The 20,004-nt window shown below is 48.4% G+C and overlaps 1 protein-coding gene across 1 annotated transcript in view; it reads left to right on the forward strand.

The window, feature by feature from the left end:
- Positions 1–18,368, forward strand: part of TNFRSF21 (TNF receptor superfamily member 21) — a 35,444-nt gene extending 17,076 nt beyond the window's left edge. The window contains exons 4-7 of the mRNA XM_082303180.1: positions 6,254–6,519; positions 13,600–13,653; positions 16,183–16,402; positions 17,278–18,368. Coding sequence (XP_082159306.1) covers positions 6,254–6,519; positions 13,600–13,653; positions 16,183–16,402; positions 17,278–17,507 — 770 coding nt within the window. The 3' untranslated portion in view covers positions 17,508–18,368. The remainder of the gene's footprint in view (positions 1–6,253; positions 6,520–13,599; positions 13,654–16,182; positions 16,403–17,277) is intronic.
- Positions 18,369–20,004: the final 1,636 nt, after the last annotated feature.

Below are 20,004 nucleotides of genomic sequence, written 5' to 3' on the forward strand. Positions count from 1 at the left end.
TGGTGGAGGTCAGTTCCCCCAGCTGTCATGAGTGAACTGGTGGGACCTGCCCCTGGTGATGAAGAGCTGGAGCATGGAGTCTCCTGAAATCCAGCCTTTCATGAAGCTGTCTCTGGAACCCTGGGCTGATGAGCTGCTCTCTCCATGAGACTGTGTATGCCATAGGTCCTGGGAGATCTCCTGAGCTTTCCTTCCCAGCTGTATAAGGCACCTATAAGACCTGAACTGATGTTGTGTTAATCCTTTTTTATGCCCTTTGTCCCTTCAGTACTAATGGGGTGAAAGGACACGTGGCTTGGGGGTTCTCTGAGCATGAGGTTTCCCCTTAAAGGTGGCATTTTCTTAAGGAGCACTCTTGTGAAAAACACCAAATGTTGTTTGACTTGAGCTCTGAGAACAAAAACAATGACATCTCATTTGTGAGAGGGTGGGGAGAGGAAGGAGCCTCAGCACCTCTGTGGCTGTGGTTTGAGCATCTGCTGCTAGGTGCTGGGGTGTCACCTTGGTGGGGCAGCTCTTCCTCTGCTCTCAAGTTTGCTTGAAGATGTGAAAAAATAATGGCAGAGAAGAGAAATGGTGCCTTGCAGGTGCTGTATGTGAGCATGCCAGCACTGCTGGTCACAGTCCCACACCGCACTGGCTCCTTGCCCTGCTTGAGGCCAAATGATGCTGAAGAACTGGGTCTGTGTCCAACCTGCAAATAGCACGGCTTGGGAGACCAGTGAGGCTTGTCCAGAACAAGGCATTAAAGCTCAGCCAAGTCCCAAGTGCGTGTTTGATGACCATCTTGGTGACGTAGAAGGACTGATTGCTCTGTCTACATCAAACTATACTGCAGTGAGGCGGGGCACATCTGAAGGAGCAGGAAATGAGTGAGAAAAATCTTGAACCAGATTCAAAACAAGCAAGTGGAAGTCACTGAATAAACTGAAATTGTGTTTATGGGGAACATGAGACAGGTGAGCAGTGTCCAGAGAAGGGCAATGGAGCAGGTGTGAAGGGGCTGGAGCTCAAGTCTGAGGAGGAGTGGCTGAGGGAGATAGGGGAGTTTAGCCAGGAGAAAAGGAGGCTCAGGGGGGATCTTATCCTTCTCTACAGCTGCCTGACAGAAGGTTGTAGAGAACTGGGGCCCTGCCTCTCCAGAAAAGTCCTCCTTCAGTTCAGCATCTTTGTAGATGAGCTGGACTTTTCTTTGCTTGTGCCACTCTGGACGCATTTGTCCATTTCCAGACTTGTCTCCTTTTGTCCCAGTTTGGCCTGGCTGTAGGTGGGCCTGGTTGTGCTTGTGTTCCCATGTGTGTACATACTCCCTTGGGCTTCTCACTGGCCTGTGCACAACATCTTGGCCTTGTCCTGGCTTGAAGGAGTGCTCATCACCACCTTAAAATAATAGGGGGCTACATGGTGTAGCCCAGCACAGCATTTAGAGACTTGCAGTGTTAAGATAATGGCAACTGAAATGCCACCTGTTCAGGTACCTGAGACACGTATGGATGTCCTGGATCCTTCAGATCTGTCCTTGCCTCTTCTGGGCTGACCATGGAAAACACAGCTCAGCCAGATGCAGCTGTGGGCATTCCTCTTCAATTCCACTGTCTGAGGCATGAGCAGAGCTGGGTGATCAGTGGCGATGGTTCCTGACATCATGATGGAGAGGGGTGGTGGTGGTGTCTCCCACTTTAACAGCAGGATGGTGACAGCTCTCCCAGGCTGTTCCTGTGGCCTGTGGTAAAAAGAAGGACGATTCAGACTGTGGCAAGCTCGGAGCAGCTTTAGCATAGCACCAATGTGGCTGTGACCAGCCTCACATGGGAAGCATGAAACGGGTGGGTTAAAGCACCATCTCTGCTGAGTTTGGCCATTTTACTTGGGATTGCTGCGGTCTGGGTGTCTTTGAGCACCATCTCCAGCCCTGGTGTGCAGTTGAGCGTGGTGGGAGCAGGTCCACATGGTTCAGGGAGAGGGAGAAGATCCAGGGCCTATGGTGGAGCTGTGATTTTTGCTCCATGCGCTGTGGTAGGCACCTTCCCATCCCAACAGGATGCTCCAGCAGTCTTAGTGCTCGGCAAAGCAACTTGTAGGACTTCTGGAAACATGGAAGTAGTAGGATGGTAAGCTTATTACAAGCATTACCATTTTATTTTAGTGTGAGCAGTAATACTTGGTGGCATGCAGCCGCAGCTTGTCATGTAATGGGTTTAATCTTATTTTTTAAGAACAGAGGGAGCAGTGTTTTTCTTACTTACTGGAGCCAAATCTGCACTCTCGACTGCGTCTCTTCATATCTCTCTGGGGTTTTGTTTGCACAATATTGTAGTGGATGTAGTGAACATATGGGCCTTAAATTCATTTAATAGTTGCAACAAAATGAGTTTAAGGTTCTTATAGTATTAAGGTAGACATTTCCAAATTCATTTTTAATGGAACATTTGTTCTCCAAAGATTATTACGCGCCATTAAGTCCTCTGCTGCCTGGTGTGTTCTCGTGCCCTGGGATGTTATTGCCGAGGGATATAAACATGTTTATGGGCCCAATTTATTGAACGGTGAGATTAAATATACTAAACTTGAAAATGTCAGTAGGAGCATGAGCGCTTTGTCATAAATCCTGTGCGAGAACATTTGGACGTAAATGTTGTGCTGCCGCATAAAACCGGTGCAAATCAAGCTGCAAGCAGCTGCAAACTTCTCTCACCAGTACAGCAGTTGTAAACACTGGGATTTGTCAGCATTAAATACATACATGGGAGCAGGTAGTATATGGGTTTTTCCTTTTCTGGGCTGACTAGATGTGCCACACGGGGGTCATAAACCAGCAGATTATGTTTTAATCCTTCTGTGTGTTTGGTGTGCGTGGGAGTGGGTGTGGGCAAGGCTCCCACCCAGCCATAACTCATTGTCTCACTGCAGGGCAGCACTGGCAGGGGGACCTGGTGCTGCTCATTTGATGTGTGTGTGTGTACATAAAAAATAGGCAGCATTCTCTCTCTCTCTGTGGGTGTATGTATCAACCTAGCAAAAAATAATTGCTGAATATGAGAGTAAAGAAGCTCTTCAAGATTTCTACAGTGAGATAATGACTTAAATACTCTCTATATATACCTATATATATCTCTGTAACTTGCATAAGTTGTTATCTATATATATATCTATATATGGATATATACAGTACCAGACATGCTCATCCCTCTCTGCATTGCTGTCATTACCTTGGTGCACAAGCCTTGCAGAGCTTTTTTTGCCCTTGTATTCACAGATTTTTACTTTTTTTTTATCTCCTGGACTGAGTGATAAAATCAAACAGTGCTGCATAAATCTGGCATTTTGCTGCTTTTATGCTAAAAGCACTTGGATTTGCTGCTTTAAAGGACCTGACTTGAAACCCGAGTTGTCTTTTGGGCTTCTTAACAACCCAGGAATGTGATATCAGAAGGCACAAGGGCCTGGCTACCAGCGTGGTCTGGGTTGCCTGTCTTGGACAGCCAACCTGGATGCAAACTCATGGATGGAGAGGAATTTGGGATTTGCTTGGAAGCACACAGCTCAGTCCCTTGAGCTGAGGGCCACTAGGTTTTCATCTGAGTAATGGGAAGCATTAACAAAACCAGGCTTAATTCCTGCTACACTGTCATAGTGCGATGGGTACCAGCATCTAATGATTTGAGTCACATTAATAACTCCAGAATAAACCCCAGTAGCAGGTTCACAGCCTTTTCTCCGTAGTTAGAACCAAGCCCTGTGGTTGGCTTGGGTTTTTTTGGGTGGGCTGCATCCCCCATGCTGGGCAGGTGAGCCAAGGTTTTATGGTAGGAGAAGTCCTGGCTCTCACAACTCCATGTGAGATGGTACAAGCACGTGTCTGTAAACAGCTGGGGAGGGAGGTGTGGTGGTTGTGGTGGGAGGAGGGTGGGGAAGTACCAAATGTGGTTTGCACTTTGGTGTTCCTGATTTAGAGCAGGTTTAGCACTGTCTGTGGATGCTCCAAGAACTGTGGGCTCATGGCTGTGTTATCTAGTTTGGAAGTGAAAACTAAAGTGTATATATAGCAGATTTGATAAGCTTTCCTTAAGTGAGAAGAGGTTTGGTCAAAAATATCTTAGTGAAGCTTTATATGTTTTTATATACTTCTTTTTATATAAGCATATATACATATATATGTAAAATACCTATGTTTATATATAGAGATATACAAAAGTCCGAATAATATATACACAGATATACACAAACACATATAAAAATATATCAGGCTGAATAGATACTTTATACGTGTGTGTATATTGTATTGGCTTTGTATGGTCAGGTTTTGGTAGCAGGGGGCTACAGGGGTGGCTTCTCTGAGAAGCTTCCAGAAGCTTCCCCCATGTCCAAGAGAGCCAATGCTAGCCAGCTCCAGGATGGGCCCGCCACTGTCCAAGGCTGAGCCCATCAGGGAGGGTGGGAGTGCCTCTGGGACAAGAGATTTAAAAAGTGGAGCAAAAAAAACCTGTTCACTTCAGCCAGTAGAGAGAGGAGTGAGAACACGTGAGAGCAACAGCTCTGCAGACACCAGGGTCAGTGAAAAAGGAGGGCGAGAGAGGAAGCCATGTGGGAGCGGGTTTGCTGGCAGGACCTGTGGATGGGAGCCGTGCTGGAGCAAGGGAGGAGTGTGAGGATTCCTCCCTCTGAGGAGAAGGGAGCAGCAGAGACAATGTGTGATGGACTGACCACAAATCCCATTTTCCGTCCCTCTGCACTGCTGAGGGGAGGAGGGAAAGAATTCAGGAGTGAAGTTAAACCTGGGAAAAAGGGAGAGGTGGGTGGGAAGGGATTTAGTTTTTATTTCTCCTTACCCTATTCTGCTTTGATTAGCAAAAAGTCAAACTGATTTCCCCAAGCTGAGTCTGGTTTGCTAATGAAGGTCACTGGTGAGGGATCTCTCCCTACCTGTTTCTCAAGCCATGAGTCTTTTGTTATATTTTGTTATATTTTCTGTCCCCTTCCTAGCTGAGGAGGGCAGGTATAGAACAGCTTTGGTGGGCACCTGGTGTCTAGGCCATATACGTACACATACCTTTATAAAACATTTATGTAATACGCAGTGAGATATAAAGATGTGTACCATATATCCGTGTGTATATACACATGTACATATATAAAAAAGGATATCTATATCAGTCTGTATAATTTTTATAGGTTTTTTTGTGTGTATACATTTCGCTGTATCAGAGCTGTGAACTGAAGGTGCAGTTGGAAGGGTTGAGCTAAACTGCATTAGAAATTGTTAACTTTTAGGCCAGCTGGAAAGACCCTGACTATGATACTCTTCTGTAAGCAGCTATTTTTGCTGTTGTGCCTGCAGAGGGAAAGAGAAGTGCTCCCTGTAGCCACGGGGGCACACTGGCTCAGGAGGAAACCCAAGGTGTGGTTATCTCTCTGGAAAAAGTGAGTTTCTCTTTGCGGCTCACCGATGCTGACCCTTCATGTTGTGTTTTAAGCAGGGTGTTGCTCAGCTTGATAAAACAGGGTTAATTAGTTATTTTGGAGGAGATACAGCTTTATTTGAATCTTTAACTCCTGACCTGTAGGAGGCTCAAGGGTAGGTGTGCTGTTTGCATTGCTCCCTGACCTACACACAGAAAACCCTCACTGTCTTGAGCCAGGATGTCTCAAATGCTTTTCTGGGGGAAACTGCCTTTTTGCTCTCTGGTTTCCTACCAGATCTTCCATTCACCCAGTGCTCACCTGGTGCAGTGTCTTCCACCCCATGACTGAGTCATCCCACCAGTCTGCACTGGAAATGGCTCTGATTGCAATCCTAGCTGCTTGTTATGGAAATACTCATCTTTATAGAGGTGCTTTGGTGACTCACCTCCTAATCCAGCTCTTTTTCAAGGCAGTGGCTTCGATGCAGGCATGTGGGTGAGCGTGTGCTCTTCTGCCCTGTTCCTGCAGCTGTGTGGTAGATGAGTACCCAGGGTCTTCCTGTGCTGAAGAGTGCAGGAAATTTTACAGTTAAATTATTGATTTTAGAGTGTGTTGGATTAACTGATGCGGTCTGTCACCCTTTACATGCATAGCAGCTGTTGAGCATGTTACGGGTGCTGCTTCTCTGCAACCTGGACTCATCAAGGTCTTAAAATAATCCTAACAACAATAAAATCTCAAAGACCTACCCAAAAAAAGCAAAGTGTGGCCATTTGGGGGTGAGAGAAGCTTTGCTAGAGCTGATGTCTGCAGACCTCCCTGCCTCACCTGTGGTTTCTCTGTCCCACAGGCATCGACATCCTCAAGCTGGTGGCAGCCCAGGTGGGGAGCCAGTGGAAGGACATTTACCAGTTCCTGTGCAACGCCAGCGAGCGGGAGGTGGCGGCTTTCTCCAACGGCTACGCGGCCGACCACGAGCGCGCCTACGCCGCCCTGCAGCACTGGACCATCCGCGGGCCCGAGGCCAGCCTGGCCCAGCTCATCAGCGCGCTCCGCCAGCACCGCCGCAACGACGTGGTGGAGAAGATCCGCGGCCTCATGGAGGACACCACGCCGGTAACGCCGGGCTGGGCTTTGGTGCGGGTCACACCCTGCGAGATGTGGTGGGATGGGATGCAGTTGTGGCCTCGAGTGCAGCTCGTGGCCAAGTTGCTCCCTCTCTTCAGGGGTTTATGTTGAAGTTGTGCCTTGCTTTTGAGCAAGGCTTTGCCTAGGTTTGCCTCAAATCTCAGTCAATGTTCTGATGAGCTCTAGAGTCCTATGTGCTTTGCACATACTGTTGAAGATCACCAGGAGGATCTGTACCTGAGCGCTTGTGCCGGGGACATGGAGGAAAATGCATCCCTCTTTAAACTTGCTCTCAAATGCCGTGGATTTGTGAGAAGGGCCAAGTATCCTTGAGCACTAAGTATTGCTTCCTCCAAGATGGTGACTGGTGGCATGGGGGAGGCCATGCATGCAGTCTTGCAAAGTTGTTCTTCTTTGGCACTTCTGGCCTTAAAACAAACTGTCCCATATTTCGGGAGAATAAATAAATTGCTGCAGAAAGTTCTGCAGTAGGTTCTTGGCCAGGTGTAAGACATAGGGAGGTGCTTCAGTGACCTCTGCAGATTGTTTTGGCCACTGCTGCCTTACTTGTTTCAGTTTTTGGCTCTGATAACTCGGTGGTCTCCTAGAAGTGTTTTAAAGGTGATGAGTGGGGCTTTTTCTGAACATAGAAGCCAACGGGACAAGATACAGATGGAGGTGGGGGTGACTGAGGCACAGCTCTTCCCCCTAAACTGGTTGGTGAAACATTTCCCATTGTCTTAGCTGTGACCCAGACCCAAAGAGGAGTAGGTGGGTGCTTGCAGACCTCTCTGGGCTCTTGGTGGGGACCTGGCAAGGTGGACCTTCACTTAGAGGAGAGCTTATGAAGCAGAGCATTTGTCAGGGCAGGGGATTCCCAAATCCTGCTTTGACCATCACAAACTTTCCCCTATACATGGGACTGTGATCCCTTCACTGTGTTGCGTATCTTAAATTATTTTGTTTGATCCCTTCACTGTGTCACATAAATTATTTTGTTTAGTGTATGAAACACCTTGTTCCCTTGTGACTATTGTGTGAAATCAGAAGTTGGGATGTGTTGGCAGGAGCCCTGGGCTTGTGTTTCCAAGACCCTGAGTCAGTTGTGTGCTGAGCTTCCTGCCCACATCTTGGATAAGCTGGCTTTGCCAGCTGCCTGATCTCTCCTGCTCAGTTGCTGGTTTTTACCTTTCACCTCCCAGTAGCTAAGCAGCATGTGGCCTTCTCATTGATGGAAAAAATATAATTAAAAACCCAAGACAAAGCTATGTTTAGGGAGAGAAGAGAGGGAGAGAAAATTGCCATTTTGCACATGTGAATTAAAGTTCCTGGCATGTGCAGTGTCGCAGAAGGACATGTTGTCCTCTTGCTCTCCTGGAGCAGGTAGTAACCTCTGTCCTTGTAGTTATTGCTTTGACTTTGAATACTGTGACAAAGCTCTGGGCAAGGACATTTGATAAAACACAGGGCTTGTTCCTCAGCACGACGCATAATTGCATAATTAACAGACTTGGGCTGTGCAGTGCTGAATGCCCCTGGCTCTTTTGGCCAAGACCATCAGGTTGTGCTTATCAAACAGCACAGAAATGCAGGTGGTGGCTCCAGGAGCAGGGTTTATGGGGTGACCTGTCAGAGTAGAGGACTCCCAATGATGCAGTAACCACAAGCTGTGCCCATAACTCTGAAAATACAGTGAGCAGATGCTCCAGAGAATGAGCAAACCCAAATCTCAGGGATAACTGTATGCAAGTCTCCTGAATTTCCCAACCAGCTTTCCTGTGTCTCTTTGTTTTTTTAAAACAGTGTGTTGTCTTCTCCAGTATCCAGCATGCACACCTGGATCCTTGGGTGGTTCCCCATCAGTTTCACTTGTTTTTCTAGAAATGGGTAAAACTGGGTTGTTGATCTTTTGAGCAGGTGTCTCGAGTCCACATAAGAAATTTGGCTTATTTCAGCAAAGGAGCTGTTTTTTAACAAATTCACCTGAAGTAAAGAAATTCAGCCAAATTAAATTTAATAAAGAAATAGATTTTATTCCGCAGCTGAAAGATCGGTCACACAGAAAGCCACGATCGGAAAAAGGTCAGCCCCGAGGAGCTGGGTGAACACAGATCTGACCTCTGTCTTGTCAGATCGTTCACAAATGTCGCTTGGCTGGTTCCTTCTTACACAGTTCTTGGGCAGAGTCCGAATTAATTCTATTCTTCTCACAGTTTAGCATATTCATGATGTTTTCTTGTCCTGAAGTTGGACTGCACAAAGCAGTTTCCTGGGTCTGATGAATTGTCCATCTTGGATGATGAATGGTCCATCTCTGATCCCTGGAACAGTTATTCTTAGTTCCCGGAATGGGATACTCCTTTAACGACTCCGAGATGTTAATCAGTTTCATCAGGTGTGGTGTTAATAGCTCCAATAAGGTCTACCTCCACCCCGAGATAGACTCTTTCGTATGCTGATTAGTTCCTGGCCGTATTGTCTTCTCTGCTGCTGCCAAGGCTTGCGAAATTTTCTCAGTCCCCGGCCTGGGGTTTGGGCTTAGGCGTTTTTATTCGTACAATTAATATATACATTTATGAACACAAGCACGAATTACCAATTTTATTTATAATACACCCAAGCTATCACATCCTCTTTCCCTATTCATCTGATTGGGCTTTTTCAGATGAGCATCCCTCATGATCAACCTTAGGAGTTGGACATTCCCCTGCCCTTGAGATTGTGGAGCTGTGTGTGGGTTGTCACAGCCTGGCAGCAGCCCAGGGTACAGATACAGCACGACAGCACACTGTGTTTCTGTGAGGTGCTACCTACTGGAACCTGTCTGCCTCTTCTCCCTCAGCTGGCTCCTGCACTGTTGATGTGGGTGGTGATACAATGGCCCTGCAGGGGATGCGGGAGGCAGCTTGTGCATGGGAGACCAAATCCCCAGAGAATTGTGCTGGTGGCTCATCATCATCACAGCAGTCCAGGAAGCCAAGAGCTCAATGCCAAGAACAGGCATGGAGGTCGATCTTCGGGAGTTTCTTAATATGCTGGTTGGAAAGCCTTTAATTAGCACTAACCGAGGTTTGACTCTGGGTGATTGGTCTATCCAAACGCAGACAAATCGTGGCAGTTTCTCTCTGCACCAAAGTGGTTTGATCCAGAGGAGCAGGTCACCCTGTTGGTGGTGAGTGGGTCTGTGCTCTCCAGCCCTGCAGAAGGAGTCTTTCAAAAAAGCCCAGAACCCAGCAAAAAAGAATAAAAGAGGTTTTGGTGCTGTGGAGGGAGTGAGGACTCTCATAAGCAATGCAAATGCACGCATCCTCCCTGCAGCTGTTGCCCAGAGAGGTTGTGGATGTCTCATCCCTGGAAGTGTTCAAGGCCAAGTTGGAGAGGGCTTGGAGCAACCTGGTCCAGGGGAAGGTGTCCCTGTCTCTGGCAGGGGGTTGGAACAAGATGAGCTCTAAGACCCCTTCCAACCCAAACCATTTTGTGAGTCCAAGTAACAGCATGATGCCCTTAGGGTGACCGGAGCCGACAGCAAGTCTCCAATGCATGCTGGTGTGTCCTACATGAGCCCAGGAGGGATGGATGCATGAGGGCTATGCTGTCTGGGATGCCTTTGGCTCTGCCCAGCATCCCCGGGTGCAAAATGGAGTTTCCCTATCTCTCCCCATGATCCGTATGTCATAAGAAAGCACTGACATCTGCAAGTCATGGGTAAAAATTGTTACTGAACGCTGTAGCTCTCAGATGGCAAATTAGAACCCTAAACACATCCCATCCCACCCACTATTGCATCCTTGTCCTAAATCCTTTATCTGGTGTCTGCCTTCATCTTGTAAAACCTGTGGAGGCAAAGCTGCTCTCTCCTGTAGTGCCTGGTTCCTTTGGCAGCCTTTTGTGCTCCCAAATCCAAATATTTACAACTCCGGATAGGAATAGAGGAATTACTGGGAGTCTCTGGAGCATTACGGCACGAGGCAGGAACATTTTCCTTCAGGTGAAGAACAGCTCTGCTGCAGACTTGCCTGCTTTTTTAGCTGTGGGAGATTATGCTGGTTTTGCATGGCGCTGGATGAATTTAGGTTAAACCGGGATTAGCCCTCTGAATCATTTTGCTTGGGGTTTTTTGGATCTGAGCCAGAAAATACAGCAAGTGCAGAAGCTGTGGGAAGGTTTTTGGAGATGCATTTAGCTCACAGAGCTCCTGTTAAAGCCTGCCCCTGGCATGTTTGTTGGACTCAAGGTTTGCAAAATCTGTCCCGTCGCAGGCAGGTTTGCCAGGCAGCAGCAAGCCTAGGCACTACATAGCAAGCATAGGCACATTGCAAACTAGTGGTGCTGACAACAAAAGTAGGAGGAAGAGAGGGGAAGAAGGGAGAGGTTTCTCCCTGCCATCCCAGCAAACTTCAGTTCTCCATTTTGGGGGTTAAAATCAGAAAAAAAACAGTATCCACTACGTAATGAGCATTTTTTTTTTTGTGGTGCATAACAGCATTTTGCAGCTACCAAGGCGCTCTGCACTCACCTGGGGTGGCCTGGGGTGGAGCTGGCACAGCCAGGCCGTATTGGCTCCCCTGAGTTTCCTGCTGTGAGCAGTGCTTTAAGCTCTTATCGTTTTATTTATGGCTCTGCTGGCCTCGGCTGAATTATTTCAGGGGCTGGATGGAAGGAAGCAAACAGCCTCTCTCAGGGCATTCAGCAGCGCAGCCTCAGCAAAGCTGAAAGAAAGCACAAAACATGAATAAGGGAGATGGTGAAAGTGGAGAGGGGGAGGCTGCAGCCCCGAGCCCAGCAAGGTTTAATTTTGTGGCTAATTTCATGCTGCAGATAATCCCATGAGTCAGCAGATGTGTCAGACCTGGGGCTGGTGCAAGGTTAAGATGTGGGGTTTTGGGGTATTTCAGAGGAGAAGAGGGTGTGAAAGCAACCCCATGTCCAGGCACGTGGCTGTGGCAGTGCCTTGTGGCTCTGTTTCTTGCACTTTCACAGGTCAGAACCCTGAGAGGGGGGAGTCAAGAGGCTGGAGCAGCATTCCTCAGACGTGGCCCCTGTCAGCTCCAACCCATCCCCTTCACTTCCTCTTCTGGCAGTGTAGGACTGGGCTGGGTCCAGTAATTAGGAATTAAGTTTGTGCTGCGTTCACGTGTCAGCAGTGGAGTGAGGGTAAAGCGGTTGGATGGATTTCCTAGCCGGAGGGGGCTGCGGTCTGAGGACTGGGAAGTGCCCAGGCAGCCAGAAAAAGAATAAAATTGCTTTCTGGACTTGCATCAGGTTTCACTTGAGGCACAAAGTTGTAGGGTGAAGTGGCCAGAGCCCTGTGGAAGGCGTAGGGCTGGTTGGATTTTGCTGAAGTGGGCATTGCTCCAGGTTTGCTCTAAGCCATGACTTAATTTTCAGCAGACTGAGGTTGGGTTTGAACTGTGCCGGGGAACGTGCAGTAAATAAAATGTAATCATTCATAAAGTAATGCAAAGAGAAACAATGTAAACTTTATATATGCAAGATACTTGAGGTTTCCCTGCTGTGGTGGCCACATCTCCTGGGGTCTCTGTGTTTGCAATGTAATGGGTTTGGGAGCACAAGAGGAAACGAGAAGATGGTTTCTTCTACTAGTCAAACTCAGTATCGACTCCTCATCAGGGCTTCGTCACCTCTTCATTATGGTTTGAGTTAAAGAGTGAGTGGGCAAATCCATAGAAAGGGCTCTCCTGGACTCTGCTTGGAGAAGCACTCAGCCCACAGACAGCCAGGGCAGGGCTGCTGGGGAAGAGCTGCTTCCTCTGTGGGTGGCTGGAGTTTTGGTTGTGGCATCTAAACCCGCCCCCAGAGCCAGCATTTCCCATCCCGAGTTGTGTGAGGTTTGACTTGAGTAGCTCTTCCCCAGGGCTGCATGGTGGTGAAGGGAGGAGGCTCCACCACAGAGGTGGCTCAAGCATTCTCCTGAAACCACACAGGTGAGGTGAAGGGCACAGAGAGGAAATTTGGACTTTCCCACCCCAGCATCCTCTGGCCTTCCCATCCTGGCAGAGGACATGCCTCCTGCTCTGCAGTACCACACACCATCACTGCCCCTCTCCAACACCTCCGTGAGAGCTCATGACCCTGCCAGTGGTGTTTAACCTGCCAGGGTCCGTCTGCCCTCAGGGTGGATCCCAAACACCCTGTGCACCATGAAGCTGCTGATCCAAAGGGATCCTCCCTATGCCTGTGGGGTTCACAGCAAAAGCATCCCACAGCAGCACCACTCTGTGCCTGGAGCATCACCTGTGCCAGGCTGCTGCCCAGCCCACCCTGCTTCACGTGCTGGGGTTTTTCTTCCTGCATTCCCTATGAAGGCATCACAGACCTGGGAATAAGGGCTGGTGTCAGCCGGGTGTCATCTTCTGGCAGGGAATCTGGGAAGCGGCTGCCTTGGTTCTAAATTTATCCCCCCACATCCCGGAGGGTGCACAGCCACCCTCAGCAGCAGCCAACCTGCCACTCGCTTTTGTTCCTGCCTGGTTGCGGCAGGAGGAATTGCTGGGAAGCATCGCCTGAGGGAAGGGTGTTTTTTAGTGCTTACTGCTGCTCCTTCCTAATATTAGCACAGCAGCTGCAGTTTCTGTCTGAGCTGAGCTTTTATTGCAGTACTGTAAAACGGAGGCAGCAAATGGGACCAACCCATTCAAACAGAGCTGCTGAGAGCAGCTGTGAAAGAAAACAAAGCCAAGCCTATGTCTTCTCCTGCCCCATCCCTTTTTGCCCCCTTTTCTTCCTTGTAGGAAGGACCTTCAGACACCCTGAGCTGCCTAGAGCACCTTCCCAACATTGGGATCCAAGAGGATGCTGGTGCTTGAACCGCAGTCTAAAGGGCTGCAAGTACACAGGAGCTTTTAGGATTTTTTTTTAATTAATATTTTTTTGTCATTGAAAATCTCTTGATGCAGTGCTCAAAAAACAAACAAAACGTCAAAAAAATACCTGGCAGAGCACCCCTGATGGGTTGTAGGAGGCTGCTGATGTGACAAAGCCACTGCAGTGCCTTTGGTTTCCATTCTGGACTGCATCTAACAGCGTCCCCCGTGTCTCTCTGTGCAGGTGCAGATGCAGCCCCAGTGGCAAGTGCAGGAGCCCAGCAACGAGGATGTAAAGGTGAGAAATCCCATGGCTCTGGAAAGGCAAAAGGGTTGCAAGAGGGTTTTTCGTGGGCTTTTTTCCCAGCCAGAGCTTGGTTTCACTCAATCACCACCGTTCATAAAAACAGGAATGGCCAAGATGGTTTCAAGGCAGTGAGTCATAGGCTGTGAATAGTGTGTTTTTACACCTATTCCGAAGGCTTCACCTCCCAGCAACCTTTTGCATTCCTTGGTCTTTCAAAGCCCTGATTCCCAGTTGATTTCTTCCCGTGGTTTAAACATTAACGCGCATCCAAGCATTCTGTTTGCTTTGCCTCAAGCTTGCAACTGTTCAGCTATTTGGAAAGCTTTGGGCTCCCGGGGGGGCTACAGTCAAATAACCTCGGGTGATTTTGTCTTTCCTAGCGTGTTTTAGCAGCTGTTTAATTAAACTCGAAATGAGTTGGTTCTGGGAAGACAGAGAGCTGGGGCAGCTGTCAGCTCCCTGCCCTCCCTTGGCCAATTGCTGCTCAGTCATCAGGCTCTTTTTTGTGAATTGGTTAGGTGGGTTTGTGGTTGGATATTAGGTAGATGAGCTGCACAAGGGAAAACTAACCCCTAAAGCCTGTGTTATTTTAAAAGGGCATATCAGAGCATATTACAATTTGGAAAGTGGCCAGCTGCTGTACTGGTCCTTCCCTTGATATTCTCCCTTAATGGCCATAGCTGATTCTCCATGATGACCTATACTGGAAAGGGAGTTTCAGAGGAGAAGGCAGATTCTTTTAATTAAAAATTAAAGCTGACTTTTATTTTTAACATGCCTATTGCATCATGCACTGAGCTAGAACAAATCCTCCCCTGTTTATTTTCAATGAGTGGAGAAAAAAAACCCCCCTTTTATTCTACCAGGAACAGGCTTCAGTGTTAATTTAATGTGAACTAATGGGCGCCCCAGCAGACATGTGATTTGTGGGTGGTGAATTCCTTGACACGGATGAGGAATGTTCAGGCACATCCATGCTGGCGTGGAGGTGGCTCAGCAGCTCCCTTTCCCACAGCCTTTAATCCCAATTTTGCATTTTATTCCTGGGTTGTAGGCAAAAGCCTGTTAGGAATAGCCTGATCTTTCCTCTGTACAAGGAGAAAACAGGGTTGTGAAATGCTGTCGGGAGAGGGAATTGCATGTGGACAGGGCTTGCAGTTCTTTTCCCTGGCAGGTCAAGCAGGGACACAGGGTTTGGGAAAAAGGTTAAATATTGGATGGCCCTTAAAGCAACCTGGTTAGAGGGACCTGGTGACCTGCAGAGATGCCCAAGCTGCTAGCCAGGGATGTGAGGATGCTGGCCCAGGGGACTCATCTCTGCAGGGAACAGGAAGTAGAAATGCTCTGCTTGAGATTTGCACCCTGAGGGGAATGTTGAGAGATAGAGGAAGGTAGATAATGTTGGCTGCTGCCATGGAAGTAGGGAGGAGTTTCAAGAAGAAACATGCAGAGCCCAGTCAAATTAGGAAGCAGGTTCACACCAGCACCCAAATAATAGAATCATAGAATCGTTAAGGTTGGAAATGACATTTAAGATCATCAAGTCAAATCCTTAACCCAGCACTGCCAAGTCCACCACTAAACCATGTCCCCAACGGCCACATCCACATGTTTTTTTAATGCCTCCAGGGATGGTGATTTCACCACTTCCCTGGGCAGCCTGTTGCAATTCCTGACCACTCTTTTGGTGAATAAATTTTTCCTAATACCCAGTCTAAAACTCCCCTGGCACAACTATTTCATCTTGTCCTGTCACTTGTCAAATAGTGCTGCTTCCCAGCAGTGCTTTCTGCTCCTGATGTCTTTGAAGCTGTGGAGCTGAACGTTTGCCCTTGGCTCACATTAGGACAGGAAAAAGCAAAGGCACTTGGGTGACACTGTGGTCAGTGCCAGCTCCTGCCTGTCCTTCCTTGCTCTGAAGTTGGAGTCTGGTGGGGTGGACTTCTCCATCAGGCTTTAATGGAGTGCTCCCAGGAGCAAGGGTGACATGGGGCAAACAAATCATTAATTTGAAGTGTAGCTGATCAGTGGAGCTGGTCAGAGCCATGTGCTGCACTGGAGATCCCTGAAGGATCTCACAGCCCCTCACCCTGCTGCCTTGGCACTGGTTTGAGCTATTGAGCCAGGCTGTGCCTTGTTTTTAGCAAACAATAGGTGTGGAGCAGGTTTTGGGCATCATCACCTCTTGCCCCAAGAGCTGTGCTTTATGCTTTAATAAACTGAGTCTGAGAAGAAAAACCAAGCTAAAATGCTCTGCTGTGGTTGCATGTGCCATGCTGGTGCAGTGGTTGCTGCTACCAGGTGTGGGTTGTGTTACCCCTCCTGCCTGATGTGCCAAATGCCAGTGCTGATGCCCACCTTGGGTCATCTCCTGGGCCTGTTCTAGGCCAGCAGAACGGGTCACCTCTTGCTGAGGGTGGGCTGGGGTGTTTTGAAAGCCAGGGTGCAAATGGGTTTGGGCGTTGCTCATTGTGTAGCGTCCCCCCACGTTAATTTTCCCTCTCTCTCCTCCCCCCACAGCTGGAAGGTGACAAGCTGGCGCTGCCAGTGAGCCCCAGCCCAGTGAGCCCCGCGCCCATGCCCAGCCCCAAGCCCCCCGAGGCGGCCGTGCTCACCGTGGAGCCCTCTCCTTCAGAGAAGAAATGCTTCTTTGTCGATGAAGCCGAGCCTCTCCTGCGCTGCGACTCCACCTCCAGCGGCTCCTCCGCGCTCAGCCGGACGGGCTCTTTTATTACCAAAGGTATCAAAACCAACGCAGGGTGGATGGGAGGACAGAAGGGACACCATGGCATGTCCCATATGGTCAGCACACGTGGTAGAACTGCCCAACACACAGTATCATTAAAGTACATAATTGGGAAAACTGGCTCTCCAGGATACACTTATCACATCCTCATTCCAGACCAGAATATCCTGTTAGCAAAGATGATAAAGATTTGAGACAGAAAAACATCTTTAAAGGCTTTTAACTCTTTGAAGTTCTGCCAGGGAAGTTCTGGCATCCCTGGGTGTTTGGGGGGTGTTTTTCCTGACTTTGGGCTCTCGTGTTTGCCTGTGCATTTCTGCATGAGATGAAACCAGAGAATGTAATTCCCAGACTGATTTTTGTTTGGTTTTTTAAATTTTTTTTTTCACTCTTGGTCATCTTTGCTGCAGGTGTAAAGTACCATTAGTCACCCTCCTTTATTTTAGGGGCTTTATTTTACTGTATTTAACTTGTTGCATTTAATCACCTTTTAACTTCTGATGAAGGTGAAACACTGCGCTCAGTCAATCTACCACATTTATACTTGGGTGCAAAAATAAAGCTGACCCAATGAAAACAACTTGAAAGAGCAGAATTCAGCTCTTTTGGCTCCCCTCCTGCCCTCACTTTTCCGAATTGGCCATTCAGCATTTACAAGTGCTGTGTTTGCTCTTGCAGGATCCTGGCCGGATCTTGCAGGATCCTCTTCTCCCCTCCCCATCACTTGTCACCCTCCACCTTTTCCCTCAGTTCTCCTTGTGGCATGTCCCTCTCCAGAGGTGGCACCAGGGGATGGACTGAGGAGAAAAAGCCCTGGTTAGCAGAGGTTTCTTGAGGAATTTCTTGACCAATCCCCTTTCCTCCTTCAGAAAAGAAGGACACCGTCCTGCGCCAGGTGCGCTTGGACCCGTGCGACCTGCAGCCCATCTTTGACGACATGCTGCACATCCTCAACCCCGAGGAGCTCCATGTGATCGAGGAGATCCCGCAGGCCGAAGACAAGCTGGACAGGCTATTTGAGATCGCTGGAGTCAAGAGCCAGGAAGCCAGCCAGACCCTCCTGGACTCTGTCTATAGCCACCTTCCCGACTTACTGTAGGCACTGGGTCACCGCACGCTCTCCGAATATCTGCTAGAGCTAGCTTGGCACTCGTTAAGATGACCAACAATACGCAGGCAGGATTTGTTGTAGAATATACGGCCAGTATTTACGTTGAGGTGTCCTTGGTTTTTGGAGAGGGTGCAGTTTGCCAGCATTGCACCCCTCCACAGTAACTCTATCGCTCAGTCCAAGTCTTTGCACCCTCTGCCCCCTCCCTGAGCCTCTCTTCTCCTTGTTCTCATTCCAGTCAGATCAGCTGATGCACTTTAAAAAAAAGAAAACAAACAAAAAAATCCAAAATTGCAGTTAATGAACTAAAAGACCATGAATTTGGTGTAATCTAACACATCAAATTGGGGATTGCTCTGTAACCCCCTTCCTCTGTCAAAGCTGTCGCTCGGAGTGACCATCTCCCACCACCTCCCTTCACCTCGGGGCAGTAAATGGCAAAAACACGCAAAAAACCCACCCCAATTGTTGCTGGTTACTGTCTCTTAATGCAGCTAAGCTTCCCACCCGAGCTGACTTTTTTTTTAATGTACTCTTGTTTGTCTCATATCCATTGCTGAGATTTTACTAGCACGGTTATTTATTGTATGGTTTTCACCCGGACAACGTATCACGCTCCTAATACGCTACAGCAGAAGTGCTTAAACCGCAAGGAAAAGGGTCAAGCCCCACCAACCTTTGAGGCAGTGGAAAGGTCCTTTGCCTCCAGTCGAATGTAAGGAGTTATCCTGCCTTGCCATCTGTGGGAATGGTGGGGCCCCCAAGGGAGCCTGGACGTGGGGAGGCGAAGGCCGCCGGTGGTCCCGCTCTCCTCGTGCTGTAAGACTTAAACCAAGCTATGCTTTTACACTCGTGTCTCTTGTTTTTTATACAGACGTGGCTGGTAAGTTCTCCAAAGACCTTCTATGGTCTCAATAGTCTCTTCAAATCACACTTCACTTTTTATTAAAAGAGGTCGGGGGCGGGGGGGTGTGGGGGACAAAAAGCTGCATCGTAAGAAGTCTGTCTGATTATATTTGCAATTATTATGCTCCCGTAACGAACAGTCTGTACTATGCTCAATTTGAAGAAATAATGGTATGAGGGTGGCATGAGCTGCCCCGTGGGAAGGGGTGGGAGTGGGGGAAGAGGGGAAAATTGCCTTCCGGTGTACTAATTTATTAATAAATACTAGGTGTTTGTTACTTGACATGATTCTGTGTTAACCTCCTTAACAGCTGCCTCTGCTCAGGGACACTTGGGTGGGGCAGGGGCTTGCTTGGGGTGCCTGTGGTGGTGAGGGAGATTTTTGAGTGTGGGGGTCATGGGGAGGTAGCTCTGAGGCCAAAATATGGTTGCTTTCTGTTGGCAGCACTGCCTTAAGTCCCCACGATTGCTACTGGAGCTCCCTGCAGGTCCCTGTGCTGATCAGGGTCGGGGCCCTGTGTTAATCCCCATAGCAGTGACAGATCAGATGGCTGATGGAGCTTCCAGGGTTAGTTTTTGCAAGCTCTCAAAGGCTTTGCAGGCATTTTGGGGAGGCTGAAGTATTAATTTTCCAGGAAGCAGCTGCTGTGCTGAGTCACTCCTGAGCGAAGGTCTTGCAGTCACAGCGTTTCTGTTGCTGTTACATTACCCATGTCCTTAAAGTCTGCACTTCCAAATAACTCATCCCTTGTTATTCTGTCTACAAATTGAATCCATAATGGCACAAACACTTCTGGTTTATAAGACTGTCATCTTGTTTACTTGGCTCCAGCATGTTTTCTGTTACCGAGGGTTCTGTGTTTTCCTTCTGGCTGTCACTGGAAAGTGCTGGTGCAGGACTATACATAGGTACACGATTAAAGCTTTTCAACACATGCACAGATGAAATACAGTATCACATAGCAAGAGCTTTTATTGGATGCTCTGGGGTGGAGTTCTCCCTTGGTGGCAATAAAACATTTACCTCTTGCTTCCTGCAGTTCTGAGGTGGAGCCCAGTATCGGCCTGTTGGCAAGAGGTGGTAGGAGCAGTGGTGGTTGATCCACCTGGGCAAGAATTGATAAGGGGAAGGAGGGTGTGCAATTCTGGGGTCAGTCAATAGTTGGCTTTAAATTAACCTTAGCAGGTTCTTGGAGCAAGTCCAGCTGGGAAATTGGGAATTGTCCTTTATGGTGGTCCAGGTTCTCCCAGGTAAACGCATGGGTTGTAAGCACTACAGCCATCATGCTGCCCTCCCAGGGAACCACCAACCCCACCCTGCAGCTCCATGTCCCGTCCTGGCAGCCGCTCACATTTCCTGATGGGCTCTGAAGGTAAAGCAAAAAGAAAAATGGTCCTGAGGATTTAGCCAGCTGAAGAGACACCACAATGCAGGCGTGTTGTGGAGGTGCCTTGGCCTGGAGCTGCTGGGGAGGCACAAAGAAGCTGTTTGGTCCCTGGGTTGTTGGGATGCATTTAATTCATCTTGATGGCAGGTCATGGAACAAGCCAAGATTTGGGCAATCCTTGGCTCCATCTG

The sequence above is a fragment of the Coloeus monedula genome, assembly GCF_965178545.1.
Source record: "Coloeus monedula genome assembly, chromosome: 2".
In the NCBI taxonomy this organism is placed as follows: Eukaryota; Metazoa; Chordata; class Aves; order Passeriformes; family Corvidae; genus Coloeus; species Coloeus monedula.